The following is a 24,448-nucleotide window of genomic DNA, read 5'->3' as shown; positions in this document are numbered from 1 at the left end:
ACAAAAACAAAGCAGCATCAACCCTGATGCAACAAACCCAAATGGAACAATGATGTCCTTAATATAAAGAAATATGTACGATGAAGACAATAAAATGCACATGCAGTTCTCTCTTCTTGTTCCAACATGTTCTTCTTAATATAATTACCTTGTCTTTTTGCATTCCTGTCATGTCCTCACCAGTTTGACATTTTCATCTTTCATTTATTTCAAGAAAATGAACAATCTCCATTAATCTGGTTGAGTTTGTGTTCTCCCACGTGTTCTTTTAATTGGTTCAGTATATTTCCACTCCTTTGACATTCCTGTGTTGTCATGTCCCATTTCTCTTGCTTTTGCTTGCTTGACAAATCCTTTGGCAGCAGTGCGTTATGCATTATATATAGGTTTACTTGTTTACCAACTTGTGATTCTGTCTTCTTTTCCTCTCCTTTCTCAGACTTCCAGTTCTATCTGTTAAAAACGTCCATCTCGTCATTTACAGACTCTTGGTCAGGAACCCTAGTTGCACTTCCACACACTGTGCACCCCTTTAGTTTTATGTTTCAATGAACAGGGTAGTTAGGTAGTGAGATCAAACAGAACATAAAAAAACTTAGTTAATGAAAGGTTCACCATTTGTTTTGAAATTGAAGTTACAGATTTGAGGTATTTGGCAAAACAGTTCTGTATGTTACCTTCATACACAAGTCAGGTTTAATTTTCACATGTGACAACAGAAAGCAGTTTCCTGGGGGAAAGTCCTGTGTTGGTTTGACCCTTCAATGTCCATACTCCCTGTCATTCATCTTTGTTTGACTTCAGAATCAGAAATACTTTATTTATCCCAAACTGGGAACTATTTTCATTGCAGCAGCGAAACACAAAAAGAAGAAGCACAACAAATAATAAACAATTAGAACTAAAAATAAAAAATGTTTCTTTTATTGTAAAAATTAACCATCTGCCATTTTTGACCCTTCTGCATTTGCTTTATGCACACATGTAGTTTCTCAGACACAAAATCTAGACATGTTTGTGATCAGATGAATCTAAAAAAATGACAGTTTGTATGTTAGTAGCAGATGGTGGTTAAAAAGGGAAGCCAAAGGAGGCATCCTTCCAAGACTTTTATCTGGAAATGAAAAGGAAGAAAGACGAATGGCATTTGCTTAATGCAAAACATGGTCTTAATTTTCAGAAACGCTAACATTACCTGGTAGAAATGGATCATCAATCATCCCCTCCCTGATCTCATTTATTTGTGTAATTATACCAAGGTACCACATTTAATTTGACATTGATTTATCTATGTTTGCAATACTACAAACAACTTTTTCCTATCTCGCTCCTCTAATCTTCCTCCTTTTTAATCTTTGTTTCCTCTATCATTATTCAATGAGAAGTAACTCGATAAGGGAACACATTACCCACTTTCTTATTATCTCTCCTAATATGACTCTCTTTGCTCATCCACATGTTCCTCCACTCCATTTTGCTTCGGTTCCTCCCTCCGTTCATCCATCTATATATTCTTCTCACCTCTTCAGGAGTTATTACGGTTAATGTAAAGGCCAGTGAGTTCTGCTTCACAGGGAAATGGAACTCATTACTTCTCATTAGGTACTTTGAGTCAAAACTACTCCATTTCCTCTTTTGCCGCACTCTTTCTTCTTCTGTTTCACAAATTTCAGACCGGACCTGGAGGCTTATTTTCATGAATCAACTACACATGATGTGAATGCCAAGAAATACATGGCAGAACTCTTAACACACATGAAAATAGTGGTGTAACTGTGACAAGCCCGACTTCCAGCCCAACCAATCACTTTCTTTCTTCTCTGTAAGATAGTCCACCATGTTCCAGGGCTCTGGCCATTTGGTGATGGAGAGGTCCAAAACAGCACTGCCACAAAAACAGATATTGCCAGTGCAATTATTCAAGTTAAAAGTTCAACTGCAACTAGGACACACTAATAAACTTGTTTAATAAACTGATTATTCTGACCTGTGGGAAGAAGAAACCTACTGGTCTTTATTTCAGCCTTTAAATAATCAAAATGTAAAAGGCATTTAGAGAATGTTGAACTATGGCATGTCTTAATCCATATTTTTAAGACAAATATATTTTTGGGATTTGGATTTGTAACAACAATGTAGTGTGTTCTGCTTAAGCCCATGAAACACCATTTCAACAACAGAAAGATATCTAAACAAACCAAACCTAAAACAGTTTTTTTTTTACTTTGTTAAGTGAGTTAGCTTATGCAACGTACGTAGATACAAGGACAAGCTCTTGGGATTTCAGCCTTTGCAGACCATTTACATGCACACAAAAATACAGTATATAACACACTACAGGAAAGTTAAAACAAGCCAAAACTAATATGTTTTTTAAGCAATACCACCTTATTAGGATTCAATTTAAAATGTCAGACTAGTGTTTAAAACGGCAACTTTTGTACAATTATGTGTAATTTTTATCTAAGAGATAATGTGCAGCGAGGCCGTCATTATGGGGAAAAGGGCACCTGACCAGGGAGCCCGACGTGAAGCTGAGGGATCTTGATTTGCTTATTACACGGCCAGATACTAAACAAACTAACGACTTGAATATTAATTGAAAATTATTTTAATGACACAAAAATGATCTTATTTCTTCGCTAACAAAAAAATAACTCCGTTCCACAGCACACCAACGGCTGGAATTGCGACAACAACAACTTCATGGCAGCACTGATCAATGCTTTCTGTAACTGTTCAAGTCTGTTTACAGTTTCTGATCCTCAAGTCCTTAAACTCTGCAGAGCCCAGACCGTGTTCCTGTCAGTGTTCACTTCCTGTCTGTCTTCTTCTGCTGATTTATTTGACGTCCAGCGCTCCGTATTTTAACATCTTTTCCTTTCTCTTTCTTGATCCTCCTTAGCAAGGTTCAATAAGTCCTTGACAGCGGCCTGCACTACTGGATTAACACCGTGTCACATGCTCTGAATTGAACAATCAGAATTGAGTATTCACCTAAGAACCAGTTGCTGGTACTCTTTAAAAGGGGTATTTTTAGTTTACTGACCTACTGTGTATGTTCTTCTGAAAAAAGGCAGACTTTCAGCAGCAGTGTTATTTATCAGCCTCTTAGTTACACTTTTCTGGAATATAATATCTGGATAATTTGGAATCTTTGAGCACGTTAATGGATCTTTAAATGATAATGTGGATGGACTTCCTGTTAACCGTTGTTTATTTTTTTTATATTGAGAGTTGTTCCTTCCCGCATGAATACAAGGTGATTTGACAGAGATAACTTAGTTTGACGTTGTCCGACTGCCAGTGTTTGCCACAGCAGTTTGGTTTTTAGTAAATGCCACTTATCACTTTCTTTTGTTCCCCGATAGAAGTCGTTTGAATGCGCTGCATGTGTGTTTTCTCGTGTGAGGGTGAATACAATTCAGTCTGTTTGGTAGCATTAGACAGAGGGCAGATTGTGGTCAACTCCATTTATTCAGCGCTGAGGCCTGTGTGTGTGTGTGTGTGTGTGTGTGTGTGTGTGTGTGTGTGTGTGTGTGTGTGTGTGTGTGTGTGTGTGTGTGTGTGTGTGTGTGTGTGTGTGTGTGTGTGTGTGTGTGTGTGTGTGTGTGTGTGTGTGTGTGTGGCACAACGCGCATGGTATTATGATAGATGCTGTTGAAACTCCATGGCACTGAATGAAGGCCATAACCCGCACACGCATTACCATATTCATACAGCTCACAAAATCGATTGCTTTGCTGTGTGTGTGTGTGTGTGTGTGTGTGTGTGTGTGTGTGTGTGTGTGTGTGTGTGTGTGTGTGTGTGTGTGTGTGTGTGTGTGTGTGTGTGTGTGTGTGTGTGTGTGTTTGTGATGCTGTCATCACTTGTTTATGCAACTAATTTTGAGGAGTAATTTTCAAAAATAGCAAACAAACTGTATCTCTATTTACCATGATTCGCCTTGCTCTCCCCCCCACACACACACACATACACACACACATACACACACACACACACACACACACACACACACACACACACACACACACACACACACACACACACACACACACACACACATACACACACATACACACACACACACATTTAGTGTGTGTCCTCTCACCCCATGGATAAATGTCTATCTGGCTGGGCTAAAGCCTATTCTCGTAAAAAGTGTTCATAGAAATGGAGTAACCATCAAGTCGGCTGTATGCTGAAATTGAACATCAGCACAAAAGAGTGGGGGCGGTACTTTCTCCCCTCCACCTTGGCTCACCCTAATTGTAATCTTGTTCTCCTTCTATATCCCCCTCTTCTGTTTTGCTCTCCTTTTCTTCCCTGTATTCTTTACCTTCTCACTTGGGTGTAAATTGCCCTGCAGTGGTGATAGACTTGTGTGTATGAGTGTGTGTGTGTGTGTGTGTGTGCTTGTCATTTTGGTCCACTTCAGAGTGTGTACGTGCGTGCTTGTTCCTGTTTGTGTGTGTGTGTGTGTGTGTGTGTGTGTGTGTGTGTGTGTGTGTGTGTGTGTGTGTGTGTGTGTGTGTGTGTGTGTGTGTGTGTGTGTGTGTGTGTGTGTGTGTGTGTGTGTGTGTGTGTGTGTCTCTGTGTGTGTGTGTGTGTGTCTGTGTGTGCGTGTGTCTGTGTGTGTGTGTGTGTGTGTGTGTGTGTCTGTGTGTGTCTGTGTGTCAGGTCAAGCTATTATTATGGCAGCAGCTGTAGTGGTGTTGCAGGGGATTGTGGAGGCATGCAGACAGGCTGGAGGCTCTGAGGGCTTTATATTTGAGTGACAAGGCAGGACTAAATATTTTGAACCCCAACATAACTCACAGCCATGAAATATAATAAAACATACATGCTTACCCTTATATGAGGAAATAAATATTCAATATTGATAGAGGGAGTAATACAACTTGTATTGATCTGTAATAAACATCCTGAGCTTAAAGGAACATAAACACTATAAGAATGGCACCACTACACTATATCAGAGTTCAACAATTGTTTACATGGTAGTGAATTGTTTTTGACCAAAGGTTCATTAGTTTTTTCATTTAAAATCTACATTTTAATTTTTGAAAATATATTATGAACATACATAAATCCCAACGCCATTGCTTTATTCAGTCACACAAAAAGAAAAGAAAAACAATCATTAAAAAACAAAACCCTAATAAAATGAATTACAGATATAAAAGTTCAAGGGTGCAATACTTTATAAAACTGAAATACACACATTGAACACATTGAAACAGCAGCTTGACCACAAAACCCTTTAACCCTTTTTGAAAGCTCCCTGAACCTATACACTTTAATTTAAAGTAAATTCATATTTAAACCAAAAAATCAATAATAACGTGATGAAAAGGAAATGAAAGGAAAAATTGCCTTGGTGAACCCATTAAACACAGAATAATTACAAGACCATTACATTTGAAAACATAATTGTTGTTTGACATTGACTTCAATAAGTCTGTGGTTAAAAAAAAGCTTCCCTGCTTAATATCTTGTTGAACAAGTTTGAGTTTAAGTCAGCGATGTCCAAAGTCTGCAGATATGAATGAAAGGCAGATTTGTGTTTTAGAGTTGTTCATGCCTGCCTGAGTTGCTTATATTTGGTTACATTGTCAAGTGTGACCATGAAAATGATTGTATAACGGTTTATTTGTATGTTACTTTTTTATGACGCCCCTTGTTTAAGTGGTATGAAATCAGCACCATGGACAGCAACATGGTTGCTTTCTCACCTCATAAGCTTACTCATTTCAAAGTTCTGCCCAAAAATCATAACAATTAGATGCTTTGATAGTTAAAAAGGACATATTATACTAATTTTCAGGTTCATGTTTGTATGTTTTGTCTCAATGTTAGCATTTTCCCTTTCCTGGAGTGTGTCGCATAGGTTTTCAGTGGCTGTAAAACGTCTGCAAAGGCTAGAATTCAAAGTTTGTCTCCCATAGACTCCACTGCTGCCTGAAATAACTAAAACTTTGAAACTTATCAACATAAGCATATAAAATATATATACACACACACACAAAGTTAACTGTAAGTCTCACAGATCAGGATTACAGAGAATGTAAAAACTTTCTTGAAACGTTGATGATAAAATTGTGTCAGCTAAAAAAAAAAAGTAGTATTGCCCTGTGTCTGGGTTTGTGACTGTGTGAATGTGTTTTTGCCCAAAAACTTTCCAGAGCTGTGAAACTGCCATTTATCAGGGGTTATTTCCATTCTGCCGTCTGGGTGCATCCATATGCAAATACGGCTGACGGGGGTGATGCTTACACCTCACCCACACATTTCATGTATATGCAGACACACGCAGCTTCACGCTCCCACACACACACACACACACACACACACACACACACACACACACACACACACACACACACACACACACACACACACACACACACACACACACACACACACACACACACAGATACACACAGATTAATACACAAGCACGAGCAGAGGCAGCTATGAATGAATTATTGGGTGGGAGTTTGCTTTGGTTATGACCTGCAGCTACATATGGCCCAACCATTCTAATATGTGTGTGTGTGTGTGTGTGTGTGTGTGTGTGTGTGTGTGTGTGTGTGTGTGTGTGTGTGTGTGTGTGTGTGTGTGTGTGTGTGTGTGTGTGTGTGTGTGTGTGTGTGTGTGTGTGTGTGTGTGTTCGTTGCTACCACAGTAAATATGTCCTGCCTCTGTATGACTTAATGCATATTGCTAAGTCTATAAATGTAACCAATTAAGTGCTTCGGCGTAAGTCAGCACCACAGACTCGTGCAAATGAAGCCTTTAAATCTGGATATGTGACTTAACTCTACACAAATTACTCTTGACACATTTTACTGGGTGCCAAAACACGTGTACATTGACTTACAGTGGTAGACACAGTAACAATCCACATCCAACATTGGACGTCTGACTGATTGCACACTTTTGCAGCATCACCTACTCTACATAAGGTTGAATACTTTAATATTGAAATAAAAAACGACCATAAACTGTATACAGTTAACAGATGTATGCAGGAAGTGGGTGGGGCTCTATCTAGATGTAGTATGAAATTGTCTAGACTGCTCAAAAAAATTTGAATTGGTCTCTAATGACATTTAAAGAAAGCATAGAAAGACCTACGCAATGTATAATTCTATTGACCCATAATGCACCGTTATATCTCCAGGCATATTGATTAGGTTAGTGCTCCTTTGCTATAAACTACGCTGCTCTTCGTTCTCCACTAGTGTCAGTTTTTTGATGGGTCAGAGACACTTCTTAATTTCCCCTCTTGCATGCATGATGTCTAAAAGCAGTCTTTCCCACTTTCCTTTTGCTCCTTTCAGTTCTTTGGTTTTGCACCTGGCTGCACGCGCTAACATATCACACAGAGATATTGTTTGTTTTTACTGGTACATTTATTTATTCACTTACCCATCGCATTTCTGTTTCTTCACTTTTTCTTCTCAAAACTTAAATGAAAGTGTCTTATCAGAAGGGGATGAAGACAGTTACGTTAAATAAAAATACAAACTTAGGCTCAGTACATTTCTGAAGCACAGCGGTCAAAAAACCATATGCTTCACAACCAAAATATGAACTCAGAATATCGTCAGCAGGAACCTTTTGTGCCAGCTGAGGCAATCAGTGACAATCAGCTGTTTCTTTTACCAACATGTGCGGAATCACAATAAATGAACATAGATAACTTCATAACCAATATTTTACACACAAGTATGCAATTAATTAATAAAATAACAAATATAAAATGTTTAAAAGTAGCGTAAATAACAGGAAAAGTATGGTTTCCTCTTCTAGCATGCGTGAAGTCAACCCTTGACTTACTTAGTTTTTAGGGTTAGTTATACCTTAAACGACAAAACTTAGTTTGGTTTAGGCAACAAGATTATTAAAGATATTTAATGTGGTTTCGTCAAATAAGTAACTTTGGCACTAAACTGGCGTCAGTGAGGTATTCCAAGATACAAAGTGAAAATAAATAAATAAACGTTTTCTCGTTTTTTGGGGGCTTTTTGCTTTTAATTGGATAGGACAGTGGATAGTGACAGGAAAGCGGGAGAGAGCGTCGGGGCGGGACCCGGAAATGACCACGGGTTGGGAATCAAACCCGGGTCGCCGGCGCAGGCGCCCCAGGCAGCTGCACCACGGCCGGGGCCAGTTTTGTCGTTTCTTAAAGGAAACACGCTGTATATCCAGGAAAAAGGGTTGTGTTTGTCTGTTATTTTAATTTAATCTCATTTATTGGAAAAAGTATAAAAAATCAGGACAACATTTGGTGGTAAGAAGAAATCAAAACAAAGGAAAGTCATTATTTGATTTGTTTCCCTCAGGTTATTTACAACTTGCCGTCCGAAACACTTTCAATAGGAGAAACGCACTGCACTTTCAAAAATGATGCAAATATAAAAACACAAATGTGCCAAAACACATGCAAGTGACCCACCTATCCTCTCTCCTCCTCTCCTAAGCAGACTTTAATGCTGTTGTGGAAGTTACGGAAGTTGTTTTGACGTCTGACACAGAACACTTTACACTACTGTTATTGAAGGCCTGGAGTTCCTCAGACAGTTGTCTCTGACCAAGTGTCTGTATTTGAAAAGTTAGGATTGTGATGGGGTTGGCACAATCTGTGTTATTGGTTTCACTGAGTTGAGTCAGATTGTGTTAATAGGGTTTTAGTGCAAAATCGGATGATATACGATTCGATTCACACCAAACTATCTATTCATTTTCCAGAAAAAAATGTGTTTGTAGCATTCACATATAGGCTGCTTAATGCCAGTATTGCATAATAAACAACCAAGAGGAACAGGATAAGGATGTGAGGCCGAGGATGTATTTCTGGGCCCATGACAGATCCAGAAGCTTTATTGCTCCAGGGCAGAAGCTATAATTCAGAGGGAAGGCCTTGTGGCAAATGCCCGGAGGCTTCTACAGACCACAGCACATCTATCTGAGCCTCAGACCATGAGAGAGGGAAAAAAAAATCATATGACCAAGAGAGAAATATTAAAAATAAAACAGGAACAGAAAGGGAGAAGATGGTCAAGGGGAGGGGGGAAGTCCATTTGGGAAAGCTCCTTGTCATATTTCGTCCTGACCTCTACGTCTCACGAGCTCCTGCTTGTCTTCCCTCTACAACTTGTTTTCTGTCCGTTCCACTTGGCCGGGACTCACCCCGGCATCACAGCACTTCCTCTCTGCTTCTTCTTCTGTCTCTCTTCATTTGGTCTCATTCCTCTGAATCTCCGCTGTCACTTTATGTTGCTTTTTTTCTCCTCTCTTTATTTTAATATAAATAATTACAAATCAGGTGAATATTTGGTTGTAAAAAGAAACAAGTACAAAGAAAAGTCATTATTAGATTTTTCTACTTCAGGTTATTACAACTTGCCTTTATATTAATCTCATTCTATGGTGGCCGACAGGGGCAGATGCACTTCCGCCGCTCGAAACACTTTCAATAGGAGAAACACATGCAAATGAGGACACATCTTCATCATCTGGATGAATCATGCAAAGCGTTTTACTCAAAGTGCTGGATCAACGAAATGCTGCAAATAAAAAATCAAGTAACTCTGCCACCTGACTCAGTTGGCAGAGTTAGTCTGTTTCATAATTGGCTAGTTAGTTAGCTAGCTATCTTACAGCAGATCTGCAGCAATGTCTAAAGGATTATGCGATCACATTGTTTAAATAAACCAATAAACATATATTTTATGTAACTTTCTAATGACAGTGATGGTTGGCCAATAATAATTCCCAACAACTAAAAGCTCTCGCGTCCCAGCTGTGTGCATCACTTTTTGGTGTCGCCGTTTCGTTGTGTTTTGAGCTTCTTGCCGCATTTTGTGGTATTTTCAGTAAACACTGCTCATATTTCGTCAAGTTGAGGAATGTTTTCTAAATGCTTGCTTCTGTTGTAAAGTTGGTGAACATTTTTCTTCGTTTTCATTTGTTTTGGCACATTTGTGTTTTTATTTTTGCATCGTTTTTGAAAGTGCGTTTCTGTAATGGAAATGTTTCTGGCCCTCGTAGCACATTTGCACCTGTTGTCTCCATTTGTTGATGGAAATGTGTGAAAAAATGAGGGTTACCTTAATACACAGGTGTAGAATCCATTGTTTTCCATCTCAGCAGATGTGAGGCGTTGTAGCAATTTGCCCCGTAACAATCCCCCTCTTACAACTTAAATATAAAATGTAACATTTTCTCTATTTTTCTCTTTGACTCTCTTTTGCTGTAGCCCACCTTCAACACATGCACATTTTCAAATTGAAATTCAATGTTTTTATTGCTTTGAAGGTAAAATCAATAGTGCCAAAGAAACAAGATGAAATATCTTCCCGTCACTCAAACTCTTTCTCCCATGTTTTTCTTTCTCTCTCTATCACCTTTTCTCTCACAAAGCATGTTTTCTATATTAAGTTTCATTTATTTTACTCCTATAGAAAGATGGTACATGTTTTGCCTTCTAACCTATTTCATTTTCTAACCCAGTTCTGTGTTTCCACGATGTATCTCCCCTTGAGGTTTCAACTGGAGTTGTACTTGGGGTCACCTCACTGTATGATGGAATATATACTGTATAATCATCCCCAGATTCTTAATATTTGTCTGTTCTTTTCTCTCCTCACAGTGGATGGATGCATAGACTGGTCGGTGGATCTGAAGCAGTACCATGTTCTGGCCGGGGAACCTCTTCGGTTGAAATGTGCCTTGTTCTACAGCTACATCCGAACCAACTACACCATGGCCACCAACGCCAAACTGCGCCTCATCTGGTACAAGAACAAAGGAGATGCCGAGGTAAGATCACAACTAGAAAGACATTCGAAAGGACAGGGGAATTTAATAAGTGAAATATCCCGGCTCCTAAATGTTATTACATATTCCTTTGCCAATGCAGCATCCTTCCACCAAGTTTCATGAAGATCAAATCAGTATTTTTTTCAGTTGTACATCTGAAAACTGACAATAAAAGCAATCACTAGAACACTAAATATTTTTTGTGGGGAATATAGCTGAGTTATGAGAGATGTGGAATGTAGGTCATTTTCCTGGAGATTTATTTTAGTCATCCAAAGATGTCAGCCAGAAATAACAAAAAACATGAATTGTACTGACACAAAAGTCTCCTACATTTAGGTCAATACAAATGTAACCAAATGGAGATTCCATTTAACATGTTTGCATGATTGTTGATGTGTTAATCGTTTATATGAATGGTGGACAGCTCTGTCAGAAACTGGGATACTGTTGCATGTATACTGTACTCATTAGGCCAGATATTTCCTGTAGTGTGTTAGGTTTTTGTGCATGTAAATGGTCTGCAAAGGACGAAATCCCTGTGTTCCCTCCAGAGGGGGTTCCTCTCCTACACACTCCCCCCCACCCGACCCCATCCCCCTAGCCTGAAACGCCTCCATTTGACTCCTTTGTACATTACCATAACAGAGTGACAACACTATGTTAGGCTCACGCTTCTATTGGCTAGTGCTTCAACACATTGTGCGTGATGGGGCCGGATATCTCTAAGCAGTTGACCACTCACAAAAGAGCGGTCCAGCTGACCAATCAGAGCAGACTGGGCTCTGGTTTCAGACAGAGGGTGAAAAGAGGAGCTGCAGCACAGGCAATATGAGAGAAATAACGAGCTTTTTGCACATTAAAGCATGGAGACATGTCACAGTAAAGAAAATACAAATATGTAACAGAAATGAAGTCCTCTTTAAAAAGGGAACACACTACAAAGAGAAAACCCTGCTGCTCTGACAACTTTTTCAAAAGTCTCTTTACCTTTCAAAGCTGACTGACCATCGATTCAGCCACCGTCAGAAACAGCTGCTCTTAATGTGACCATTCAGAGGAAAGGATGTGTCATTGCTCCTAAAACCTATTCCCCTGTTTCCCCCCTTTTGCTCGAGTGGGAGACGTGTATGCAATTTAAGAGACTTGGAGTACATCCAGACACTAGCATACTATCTGCAAAAACTATAAAAATGGTAATATTGCATACGTTGTAAAGATCAGAGTGTGGTATATGACTGCACAGCAACGACCTCTCTTTGTGTGGGCTTGCTTGTGTTTGAGTAATAGACAATAAGCAGAATCTAGAGGGACTGATAAGTCACACAGCGGCCCTACATGCTCTAATAAACAGCGCTGTTCCCCTTTCCCTGCACTGTGGATTATATCTGAATGGTAAAACAGGATTTAGCTGGATTACATTTAGACTTGATGATACATGTAATTTACTGTCCTACTAATCCTCAGGGTAACACTTTAATGCAACACATCTTGGGAGCATTTACATTTAATGTTCTGCCTTTCTGCTCTATATCATTGTAATTCTATTATCTATACCTTAGGGGAGAGGGAATGTATGTCTCCTCATTTAAATGACTCTTATATTTAAATGACGGCCACTCTAACACTGTCGTTTTATTGGGTCCTTTAGGAGCCTATCATCTTCTCTGGTCATAGACTGAGTAAAGAAGATGACTCCATCTGGTTCAGATCTGCGGAAATGGAAGACAATGGATTCTACACCTGTGTACTAAGGTAAACTCGCTATTTCACCCATTTGAACCAATACATTGAGACTTTAACGAGTCAGCTATGGTGGCTGGTGCCAGCGCATTACAACGGCCCTACACGTTTCTATCAGGAGAAACGCGTTGCAGTTTAAACATTGATGCAAATAAAAACACAATGGAAAAGCGGACACTTAAAAGTGATGCACATAGCTGCGACCGTAGAGCTTGTTTACTGACAAAACACTTACAATTATGAAACAGACTAATAACTTTATAATCCTCAAATGTCAGCCAGCTCTCCGGTCCCATAGCATCACTTTCTTCGATCTGAGAAAAAATACAAAAAAGTCTATTTTATTTGAGATTGCTCAGTATCCCTTTTTAGAAAAGAATCACCCTTGCCCGAGTAATAAATATTACAAATCACAGCTGAATAGTGTTTCAACATTTTGTATACAGTATGTTATTATTGTGAGGTATTTACCATTAAATCTATACTGTGTATTATAATTCTTGGAATAAATAATAAACAGTCAGTAGCACAATATCAGTTTAGTTGAGATTTTTATTTACATTTGTTTACAATATTTAAACACTTGAGGTATTGCAGAGTGTGTGTGTGTGTGTATGTGTGTGTGTGTGTGTGTGTGTGTGTGTGTGTGTGTGTGTGTGTGTGTGTGTGTGTGTGTGTGTGTGTGTGTGTGTGTGTGTGTGTGTGTGTGTGTGTGTGTACGTGTATGTGTGTGCACTTGCATATTTTCCTTGCTAGTTTCATGGACTGCTGCCAGTTTAGTAAATTGAATATTTACAATATGGCTGTCGGCACTACAGCAAAATGTGGCCTGAGTCCCTTATGATGTGTAGTGTGTGTGTGTGTGTGTGTGTGTGTGTGTGTGTGTGTGTGTGTGTGTGTGTGTGTGTGTGTGTGTGTGTGTGTGTGTGTGTGTGTGTGTGTGTGTGTGTGTGTGTGTGTGTGTGTGTGTGTGTGTGTGTGTGTGTTTGTGTGTGTGTGAATTTGTTTGATACTAGATTGGTGGTGGTGGGGGTGGTGGGATATCAAGTTGTGTACCGGTTGGCTTTGTAGCCCAGAACAAAGCTTAGTGTTGTTTACCTGCAGGCGGATGGTGTGTCTGTGCATAATAAACTTATTTAAAATATGCCCTCTTGTAAATCTGTGTAAAGTAAATATTTTGACTCCTGTCAGCCAATATCCATAGGGACAAGATCATGTCCAGGCTTATTTTTTTTAGTAATGATGAGGCATGGTTGTTGTTGTAATGACTATTCTTAAAGGCAACTCTCCTCATTCTGACATGTTTTAGAATGATTAAATGGCCATTAAGAGTAGTTTTGGGAGCATTAATTTGTGTTGGTATGGCCCTACTCTACCTCCTAATTGTTTCAGTTGGTCATTATCATTTATTATTACATGGCTAAGTTGAATACTTGATTCTGATTGGTCAATTTGGACATTCTGCTGTTTTTTGCTAGCAGACAATTCCCTAAGGACGCCTTGATCAAGGGACTATGCGCGGTCATGTCACTACGCAGAAAGAATTCTGGTCAATTGAACGTCAGCTGTGGCAAAAAAACACAAGCATTTGTTACATATTTGTATGACAAATTTAAGTTTATTTTGAAGGCTTTTGGTGTTATACATTATACGTTACGCAAGGGTCCACATTTCCATAATCTCTACAACAAACACATTCAATTCCCATTATGAGTCTATGGTGAAAAAATACCAACTTAAGGTGGTAACTATGTTATCCGAGCTTTCCACCACATCTCAGCCTTCACATATGGATGAGAGATTTTCACTTGTCGTGGAAATAGCTCAGATGCCATGAAGTATGGGCCTTTGGTCACGTGATAACAGGTGGTTGAATATCGAACAAAATGTTTATACGACATTTCATGACAACTTCTCCATCTCCATGTTGCAACCTTTTTTTTAAAAGTCTTAATAGTCTAGTTTATTTTCCCAAATCTCATCAGCAATTACTTGGTAAGCTTCCAAACTGATTACCAGTCAAAACGATACGGAGAGCAAGACCCAACATTTAGTAAACTGAATTCTTTAATTGATCAACATATTTGAAGTCATTTTCCATCGTTCACATTTCACCAGAGGAACATCTCTCCTTCTATGTGTCACAAATCTTCATCTCTCCTCTCTACTTGATCCGGTTTTCCTCCCTCCTCTGCACACCTTCCCTACCTTCACCGTCCTTTCATCTCTCCAGCTGCCTCCATCTCCTACACCTCTTCCTCCTGTTCTCTTTCCCTGTTCCGTCTTACTCCTTTCCTCTCCCTCTCCCCCGTCTCCTGTTTTTATCGGCACCAGATTCACTTTACCGCCCCTCTTCGCCCTCTCCCTCATCCTCCCCCTCTGCTGCTCTCCACCCACCTCCTTTTCCTGCCAGAGTTTGACACCTATCCTCCTTAATAAGCTCTCTTTCTCTTTCTCTCTCTCTCTTTCTCTTTCTCTCTCACTCTCTCTCTCTCTCTCTCTCTCTCTCTCTCTCTCTCTCTCTCTCTCTCTCTCTCTCTGTCTCTCTCTCTTTCCCCTCGCTCTCTCAGCATGACAACCTAATTAGGGCTTGGTGTCTGTCATTGTCTCAGGGTCTCTTATTAACACACGCACACACACACACACACACACACACACACACACACACACACACACACACACACACACACACACACACACACACACACACACACACACACACACACACACACACACACATAGAGGCACAGCACCTCATATCCTAGCAGGGAGCAACCGACTGGATCATATAATATTACTAGAAGGTTGTATCTAGATTGTGTCACTATGCACAGAAAGCCATTTGGAGAACTCACCTTCTAATGTATTTGTTGCCCTGGAGCTCATATAAATTGTTGTTTCTGTGACAATGAAGCACGTTTTTACTCCCAACTCATAATCTGACTATCGTTAAAGCCCTTTGGCGATACCTTTGTGACGCATTATTTTTGTACCTGCAGGGTGGTCCGATGTCTTCAACATGCGGTAAAGGTTGCACATTTAAACCATACTCTATTAGCCAAAAATCATGATTTGGTTTTAAGTAAATATGAATGTTATGTTACAGATGTGCAATTACATTGCCTGTAAGTTCAAAAAACACATTGTGTAATATGGCTGCTGTACTGTTATTCATGGTATCTACTTCAATCACTTTATACATTTGACATAATTCATAACTATTATTAAAGGTTACTATGAATGTATATTTATTTTTATTTTATTAGCGTGTGCTAACCTTTACATTTTATATACCATACTGTAATTCCCTTTGTATCTGCCCTGCATTAACAGTGTAAATTGCACTGGGGGGACAAACAAAAGCTTTTTCTGATACTATTTCTGATAACTGTAATTATGTACAGGTTTATTACGCTACGTACTTGATTTTTTTTTTTAAATGTTAACTTTTTGTTTTCACATGGCAGGGCAAGAAAAGTGTATATATATATATATATAGCACCTTTCAACACAAGGCAATTGAAAATGATGCAGGACCTGCAGGGTTCTGGTAGTTTGTTCCAGATATTTGGAGCACAATAACTGAGTGCTGCTTCTCCATGTTTATGGGGCAAAAACAGCATTATCTTAGATCAAAGTGCCTTGTCTGTTTAACTCGTCCATCCATCTCCTAACATCCTGAGTATGAGGCTTTTCAGTCTTTGTCACAAGGCTTCCTCCATTACAATTTGTACGCTCACTAGAGAGAGCCTACGCATGAAAAAGTTGAACTACAGAGCACGTGTAATTCTGTATTTTGACGTATAGTGCTACTAACGAAGCTGCCGTTTTTTAATGAGCTGGGAATGAGAACAAACTGAACCTTCATATGTTGCCTTTAATATTCACCCGCATCAGCACCCTGAGATAAAAGTCACCTTTCCACCCGACACCGACATAGAAATGAAGACAGGTTCCTATAGAATATACAAAAACATCAGAGCCATCTCAGCTGCAGCCTTAACCTTCCTAATGCATGGATATATTATGGGTGTAATCACATATAGAAATGTTGCTTTGTGGAATTCAATAATAAATGTATCTTATGAAAGGTAAATCCTCTCTCCAATATGATTGGAATTTCAACTGACTAGTTAGTTTTCCATTAACCAATCTTTAATCAGTGCCAGAGCCCATACTCTGTCTTTTTTCTGATGTCCAGCGCTTTGTCTTTTTACCTTTTAAACTTAGCCATCATGAATACAAAGCTTCATACGCTACACAAATATATAAATGAGTATACAATAAGTATTCCATTGTGTTTTTCTGATATGACTTCTACTGCGGATTGATATGACTGCACACAATACCTTGATGAGAGTGTCCTTAGCAATTGTCTGCTATTTAAAAAAGCAGCCTGATGAATGTCCACATTAACCAATCAGGTAAATGAATATTCACCAAAGCTGTGTTATAAAAGATGATCCATGACCCACTTAGCCAATTAGGAGGTGTCATACCAACTCAAATGAATGCTCCCAAAACGAATTTTAATCATCATCCGATAACATTCGATATCCAATTTTCCCCCAAGGCTATTCATTACTTTTAAAAACAACTAAAATCAATCCCTAAATCCTTCTCAGCAACGGTCTGTCCTCCTTAGCAGCAGTCCATTAGCAAGAATTAACAACCAATGAAATGTCCAAAATGACCAATCAGAATTGAGTATTCAACTAAGCCATATGATATCAACATCTAGAGAAGAATTGTTTAAGTTCACGTATTGCTTTGACTATAGATATGTATTTTAAGGTTGGACTTTGTTTGTTTGTCTGTTGTTCTGTTTGTATGCTGTCAAGGTTTTTGGTTTATGTGGAGCAAAGGAAGATTCAAAAAATAAATTAGGACTTCTTTCCAATAAGTCATCTTTCCAGGAATTGGAACAGTGTTTCACCTTGACACACATGCTGCTTACATATTGTTTAAAGGTGCCATAGAATGCATCTATCTGGTATTTTAAGTTGTTCTCTGACGTCTACAAAGAAGGTATATAACTTTGGTTGATCCAAAAAATCTCCAGATGCGGTTTCACAGACCCATGTACAACCCTATGTTTTGGTGCTAGAATGAAACAAGCTGAATTGCCTTATTTGGGGCTCATTTAAATAATTATGATGAGCTCTGCTCTGATTGGCTGGTTTACAAGGAGCAATCCATGGCTGCCTCAGAGCCCACAGAAGTAAGTGAAGTTCGCTAAACTGTGAGAGATGAACCATGGAGGCTATTAGCATCCAACCTTCCATGTTTGAGCCTTTATCGGAGGAGGAAACTGATGAATTTGAAGAACAGTCAGTTGGTCGGAGATTGGAGAGCAACGTTATGGAGTGGTAAGTGTTAGCGTTAGTGTTTCCAGCAGCTGGTGTATGCAAATGTTGGGGCTGGACTACCGTGTGTTACGTCACACACAGGGATTGTTGTGATTCGTCCGTTTTACCGCTGTGATATGCATATTCATGATTTGCACGTGAAGGAGGAAACAATGGTGTTTGAGGTTCACATTATGTTAGTTCATTGTACCGAACTCTCCTTATTCAACTATGCCAAGGTGAATACAGTTTTCCATTCTATGGCACCTTTAAATCAACATCAGTGGTCGGCCTTGCTTATCAACAGTGGATTATTGGAGAAACAAGGTAAAAATAGGCACCAATGATCTATTGGAGGGTGGAAAAACCCCACAGGAGGAGCCTGTGGAGGATGTCGAGTCTTAAATCAGCCTCATTGTATCAGTGTTTCACTTTATACGAGTCTCCCAGTGATGTCTTTGTGACATGCATGCAGGGGGTAGAAAAACAAACCAACATGACTGATGTGGATACCAACAAGTTGTTTTGTACCATAAACCACACAAATCTGAATCAAAGTGATGTGTGGAAGCTCAGAGAGTATAATAATGCTATAAGCATCCAGTGATTTGCAATTGTTCTGTATCTTAAGAAGAAGGTTGACAATGTGGCACCGTGTTTGTGGCTGTTATTGAATATTGCAACAGTTGTAGAAACTCTTTGATCAACCCTTTGATGATCAGTTTGACGTGCACTAAGAGTGTCGGTGGGGAGCTCTGTTACAGCTGATAAAGGAGCAAACTGATGGCTTTTGGGAGGGGAAATATGCTTCAGAGATCTTAGAATATCCTAATTATCATAAATATTTGGGGTTGATTAATAATGATACTTTGTATTTGACACAGTTGACAATGAGTAAGCATTGTTTGGAGTCACTGCAGGGATTTAATCTACAGCTTTTTGCTCATATAACATATTTGCCATATCTAGTAATGGCATGGTCTCTAAAAGATTAAGTTCACAAAAAACAATTTTAACTTCATTTTGTGAAACGTTTTTGTTATGAATAACATTTGATTGGAATTGTTTTAGTAAGACTTCACCAGCAAATGCCTCCAAGCTCAGAACCGTCAAACGTTTTAAAATAACATCTGTAAAACCTCACAAATGTTACCAACATACTTATTTTACATCACTTGTTTCTATCATAAGTTAGTGGTTTGTTTCCTTAACATAATAATAATTTACAAAAGTGAAATGTGTCTTTAAAGCTGTAATCTGGGTTATACTCATTCACCTCAAAACATAATAGAGAATCCCAGTCAGTTGAATGGGAATATATTTAATAAGTAAGAATCATTTGTTTATATTTGTAATAAACATGCCTGCTAGTGCCTGGTTTATTTCCACAATTAAACAGTAACATTTTACCACATACTAACTAACTGTGCTCACCATTAAAACAAACATTTGCTTTTCCCCTCACCTACAAGAGGCAACTTTTAAGTAGTTTTATTTTCATAACGAATGCCATTAGCTGTCATGTGTTACTGGACTTCCATGTGTGATTTGACATTGAAAGCCAGAACCATTAGATACAGTTTATAACAATGAAGTCAAAACATTTTATTTTGCAATACAATTTACAAATCTACCTCTAAGCAGTAATGTGACTGGTTCTGTAACTTTGAACTCATTTGTTTTCTTTTGAAAATGTCGCAAATAAGCCACTACATAATGGCAATGACTTTTTCTACCCCTGTTCTATGTTCACATCCTGACTATATTGGTTTATGTACCCTGCTGTGCACCCACTTACCTGTTACTCCTCCATCTATAGCCCTCCCTGCAATCACCAATCCATCCCTCCATCCATTTGCCCAGGCCTTATCTTTGTGGTGATGGATGTGTGTCTGATGCCATGTCCTCATCATCTTTAGTGCATTAGCAAGGCGTGACGGAGAGGGTCAAGGGGAAAAGAACAAGTGTCTATGGAATGTCTTTCCTCCGTACCTGTACCAGTTTTCCCTTGCTGCAGTGGAGGCCATTAGAAGACCCATCGTTTTGTTTCTCACCTTAATTCATTTAAAATTGGTAGTTCTCAACCTTGATCAGATTATTATTTTTGTTTGTTTCTTCTCTATCGTTGATTTTACAGTAGTGTTTTACATTGGTGGATTGGCACTCTTTCCTCTTTGCTGCCTTTGTGATAGTGGTTCTGCTAATTATGGGTATTCATAAATATTCTGTTTGCACTTTTTCACAAACTGGACCGTTCGAAACATGGATGGGCTGATGGCATGCACCATTCGAATATTCAGAGCAGCCCACTCTTGGAGCGGCAGAGTGAAAAAGGGTCTGGTATTGCAATACTTTGTAATAAAATGTTTAGATAAATAGCCTACATTTCCAATTTCCTCCAATTCCTAGCTCTATATCCTACACATTTTAATGTATTTTTATAGGCATGGTATTTCAGCCATATCGCTCTGATGTCTCTCAAGAGGCACCACATTACATATTGATAGTAACGTTTTACATTCATGCATCTAAACCAAACTGTTTGTTAACTTAAGTAGAAACCAACAACGTTCATTTCAGTGTTGAGCGTCGTGTTGGATAAACAAACACATCATACACAGTTTGTACGACAAAAGAAAACTTGGACATGCGAGATGCATCACATTTCCAAGTGTGTTTGGTAAACTAAGGCCTGCAGCTGCATGGCGAGAATCAGGATTTTAATTGATGAATGGTCTGGAGCAGGAGAGTCTCAATGTTATTGTATTTTGTACAATGCTGGCTAGCTCAGTGTAATTCAATGTTCTGAGGAGTTCAGCCAGGTTTCATTCCCAATGTTAGGCATAAACAAATAATATGAAAGAAAGCAGAATATCAGAATAACTACCTGTTGTCTCGTCTTGTTTTAACATTGAAAAATCTCAGGTGAATTCTTAAACATAGAACTACAATCGGTTGGCCCAAAGCTAAGAGATTGCTATACACACCTTATATTGATGCTTTTCATGACCTCAACAGAAAGGCCCTGGCCTTCTTTAATTTACGCAGTATGCCTTGGGTCTGCCTTGAGCTCTGTTGCTGCCAGCAAGAGAAATGTTCCTTTCTCTCTGAGGTTGTGACAGCACACTGTAGCACTGATACATCCTGCCTTCACTTTGTGACTAAGAATTATAATATCAATGCTGGGTTATAACTGTTGTTGAGCTTTTTCTAAAAACATCAACACATTTGATTACATTTTCGTATGTAGTTTCAGTTATCTGAGAAACTACACACAAAATGGTGCATTTTACATTTGTATAGTGCTTTTCTTGTTCTGGACACAATACAACATTTAATGTATACATACAACAAACATTCATACCTGAATGAAAGAAAACAAGATGCTTTAAAATCAGTGAGAGAAAATACAGTAAGCAGTAAGGAATTGACCTGAAAAAAGGAAAGCTTTGTGGGTTTGGTTTTGCCGCCTTCTTTAAAGGACAGTTCAGTGGTTGACTCTCTGATTGTGTTTCGGGAGGCCATTGCAGAGGGATGGTGCAGCACAGAGAAGACCCTGGGTCAAGAACTTAGTCCTGGTGGTCATAAAGGTTCATCTCCAGACCTGAGGCAGCAGGTAGGACTTTAGGAATATTTTATAGGCTATCATTTATCCTGTAATTCACCAGGAGCCAGTGGAGGTTGTGAAGGAACAGAGTGATATCGTCTTGGCGTCGGTGGAGGTGAGCGCAGGCAGTCATCTGTAGACAAAGTTTATATGTGACCTTTGGTGTGGTTAGCCCAAGAGGAAGCTGTTGCAAAAGTCTGTACGTGATGAAGGCATGGATGAGTGTTTCGTCAGTAGCAAAGCGAGGGTCGAAGGCAAGCATTGTTCTTGAAATGGAAAAAAGCATTTTCGGTGATTTGGGTGGCATGGTATAGGAAGTTTTTCAGTAATTTGGAAAGGTCTGGAGTTGAGCTAACTGTTGGTTGCTTTCCCAAGTTGGAGAAATGACAAATTAATCAGAGGTTTGGTTCAACAGAAAAATGCAGGAAAATATCAGAAAGCATGTATTTAAGGCTTTCAGAAACTCTTATTCACATTATGTAACGCAGGGTTGCACAACGTAACAGACCAAAACAGTAGTAGAAGTAGATCTCTTTGATATTTCAAGCAAATATTGATATGCAATTAATATAGACTCATTCATAAACATGTCATGTAACATGTCAGTTGAAATAATTAGATCTTTGAGCACAGCACTCTGCTTCAATTTCAAGCGGTTTGTTTCCGCCTAGTCGGGCGGCATTGCTGTCTCTAAGAAACCCAACAGCACGTTAGCACGGAGATATATCACCGTGTTTCATTTGAATGCAGCTCAAGTGAGTTTTTCATGGGTTTCAGCTCATTCTTTAGCTGTCAGAATCAGAATCAAGTTTATTGCCAGGTGCGTTTACACATGCAAGGAATTTGATTTGGTATCTGGTGGTGCGAACATAAACAATCTCAGAAGACAAGTAGGTCAAAAACATAAAGAATATAAAAATAAGTATTTTCAAGGAACTAATTAGCATTAAAAAAGAAAACGCTTAAGACAAGTATTTACACCAAATTTAAATGTAAATATGCAAAGAACAAACAAAAAAAATCCAATAATTTATTTCCATAACATGCTTGAAATAGACCCTTCATATTTCCTCCTGTTATAGGCAACCTGAGGCTTCTGTTTTAAGGTAGGAGCTGCCAACAACATAAATGAAACCCTACGGAGAGCTGTGATGTAGGCTGAGTTTTTTATTAAAGTAATTAAATATTCAAGTATCGAGCATAATTTACCTACACTTGATTGATTTTGCTAACTTATAACTTAACTTATGAGGCAATATACCTGACCTCTAGTAACACTGTGGATTCCTTGTGTCTATTGAAATATGTGGGTTTGTTTGAACTCGAAAGAGGTGGCGACCTGTACATGATTTTTGTTTGAACCGTCGGAGTGGCATTCTCTTTTATGAGACCTTAACTGGAAAATAAAATTGCCTGAGACATGAGGTACAGAAATAATAAAAGCTGAAGGGTGGGAAGGAGGGAGAATCGAGGAAAAATCTGTTTCATTGGAGGGATGTGGAGAATGAATGTGAATATATGGAGAAAAAACAGAGGGAAGCTGATGGAGAGAAGAGAAAGATGGAAAGGAGGGTTCGAGAGAGGTGGGGGAATGAGAGGAGGAAAAAAGGAAAGCAGAAATCCATTTTCTCTACAGGTATAAGGACCGAGGTACGGGGAGAGGGCATGCTGCGACTGCCCGAGACCCTCTATACAACCGGGATGATTAGGACACCAGTCCTTCGTATGTTTTTCTCTATGTGGCCCTCAGTGAAAAAAGTTTGTACACCCCTGCATAATGTTTGTGGGTTGGATAAAGGGTGACTGTCAGTGATGAGGCTGGTAGCAGAGGGGAAGAAACTGTTCAGGTGGTGAGCAGTGTTGGTCCTCATGGAGCGCAGCCTCCTGCCAGAGAGGAGCAAAACAAACAGCTTGTTTCCAGGGTGGGAGGGGACCCGCAACTTCACTCTTGGTTCACTGTCATCGCTCTTACAAGGTCAAAAAAAGTCTTTGTTAAGGCAAAGAAAGGTATGATATGAATGAGTTATTGCTGGTTTGAAATTGTATCTGTATGTTTTCCACTGTGTCCCTGAGTTGCATCATTGTGTATGTTGATCTGGTAATCATTGATTTATTGGCTTGTTTTTAATTGGGGAATCCAGAGTGACGTATTCATAAATCCTTTAAAACGAGATCCTCCCAAAGGCAGGTCTTGCATCCTGTGGGCTTCACATCCCACTGGCTTGTATCGGTGCTGTGTAAGAGAAAATAACATAGAGGAACCGCACAGAAGAGGACAGAGGACGACCATGGAGCAGGTTCCATTAACAGCTTGACTCCTCTGAAATGATTCTGTGCTATTATGTTCTGTAAAACACATGTGATGACTCCTGGTTTAACCACTGTACCTTGGTTGTAGCCATAAAGAAATGTTTTTCAGCTACTTTAAATGGCTTTCTGTGGAACCAAATGATGCAGGGCATATTGCTGCCCCCTTATCCTACGATGGTTATTCCGCTTCATTTCATATGGACTACTGACATGTGTTTACTACCTGTTGATTTCCAAAACACTGCAGATTCCTTGTGTCTATTGAAGTATGTGGGTTTATATGAAATAGAAAGAGGTGGCGACCTGTACATGATTTTAGTTTGAATCGGTGGAGTGGCATGCTCTGTTATCGGACCTGAACTGGAAAATAACATTGCCTGAGACACGAGGCACAGAAATAATAAAAGCTGAAGGGTAGGAGAATCGAGGAAAAATCTGTTTTATTGGACGGATGTGGACAAAGGGTGAATATATGGAGAACAAACAGAGGGAAGCTGATGGAGAGAAGAGAAAGATGGAAAGGACGGTTTAGAGAGAGGTGGAGGAATGAGAGGAGGAAAAAAGAAAAGCAGAAATCCATTTTCTCTGCAGGTATAAGGACCGCGGTAGG

The 24,448-nt window shown here is 39.2% G+C and overlaps 1 protein-coding gene across 4 annotated transcripts in view; it reads left to right on the top strand.

The window, feature by feature from the left end:
• il1rapl2 (interleukin 1 receptor accessory protein-like 2) overlaps nt 1–24,448 on the top strand; it is a 398,203-nt gene that overhangs the window by 229,517 nt on the left and 144,238 nt on the right. For all 4 annotated transcript variants that reach the window (XM_063876302.1, XM_063876300.1, XM_063876301.1 and 1 more), the window contains 2 exons: nt 10,661–10,830; nt 12,482–12,585. In XM_063876302.1, coding sequence (XP_063732372.1) covers nt 10,661–10,830; nt 12,482–12,585 — 274 coding nt within the window. The remainder of the gene's footprint in view (nt 1–10,660; nt 10,831–12,481; nt 12,586–24,448) is intronic.

Source organism: Eleginops maclovinus, chromosome 23, assembly GCF_036324505.1.
Source record: "Eleginops maclovinus isolate JMC-PN-2008 ecotype Puerto Natales chromosome 23, JC_Emac_rtc_rv5, whole genome shotgun sequence".
Taxonomy (NCBI): domain Eukaryota; kingdom Metazoa; phylum Chordata; class Actinopteri; order Perciformes; family Eleginopidae; genus Eleginops; species Eleginops maclovinus.
This window is presented reverse-complemented; position numbering and strand designations above follow the sequence as displayed.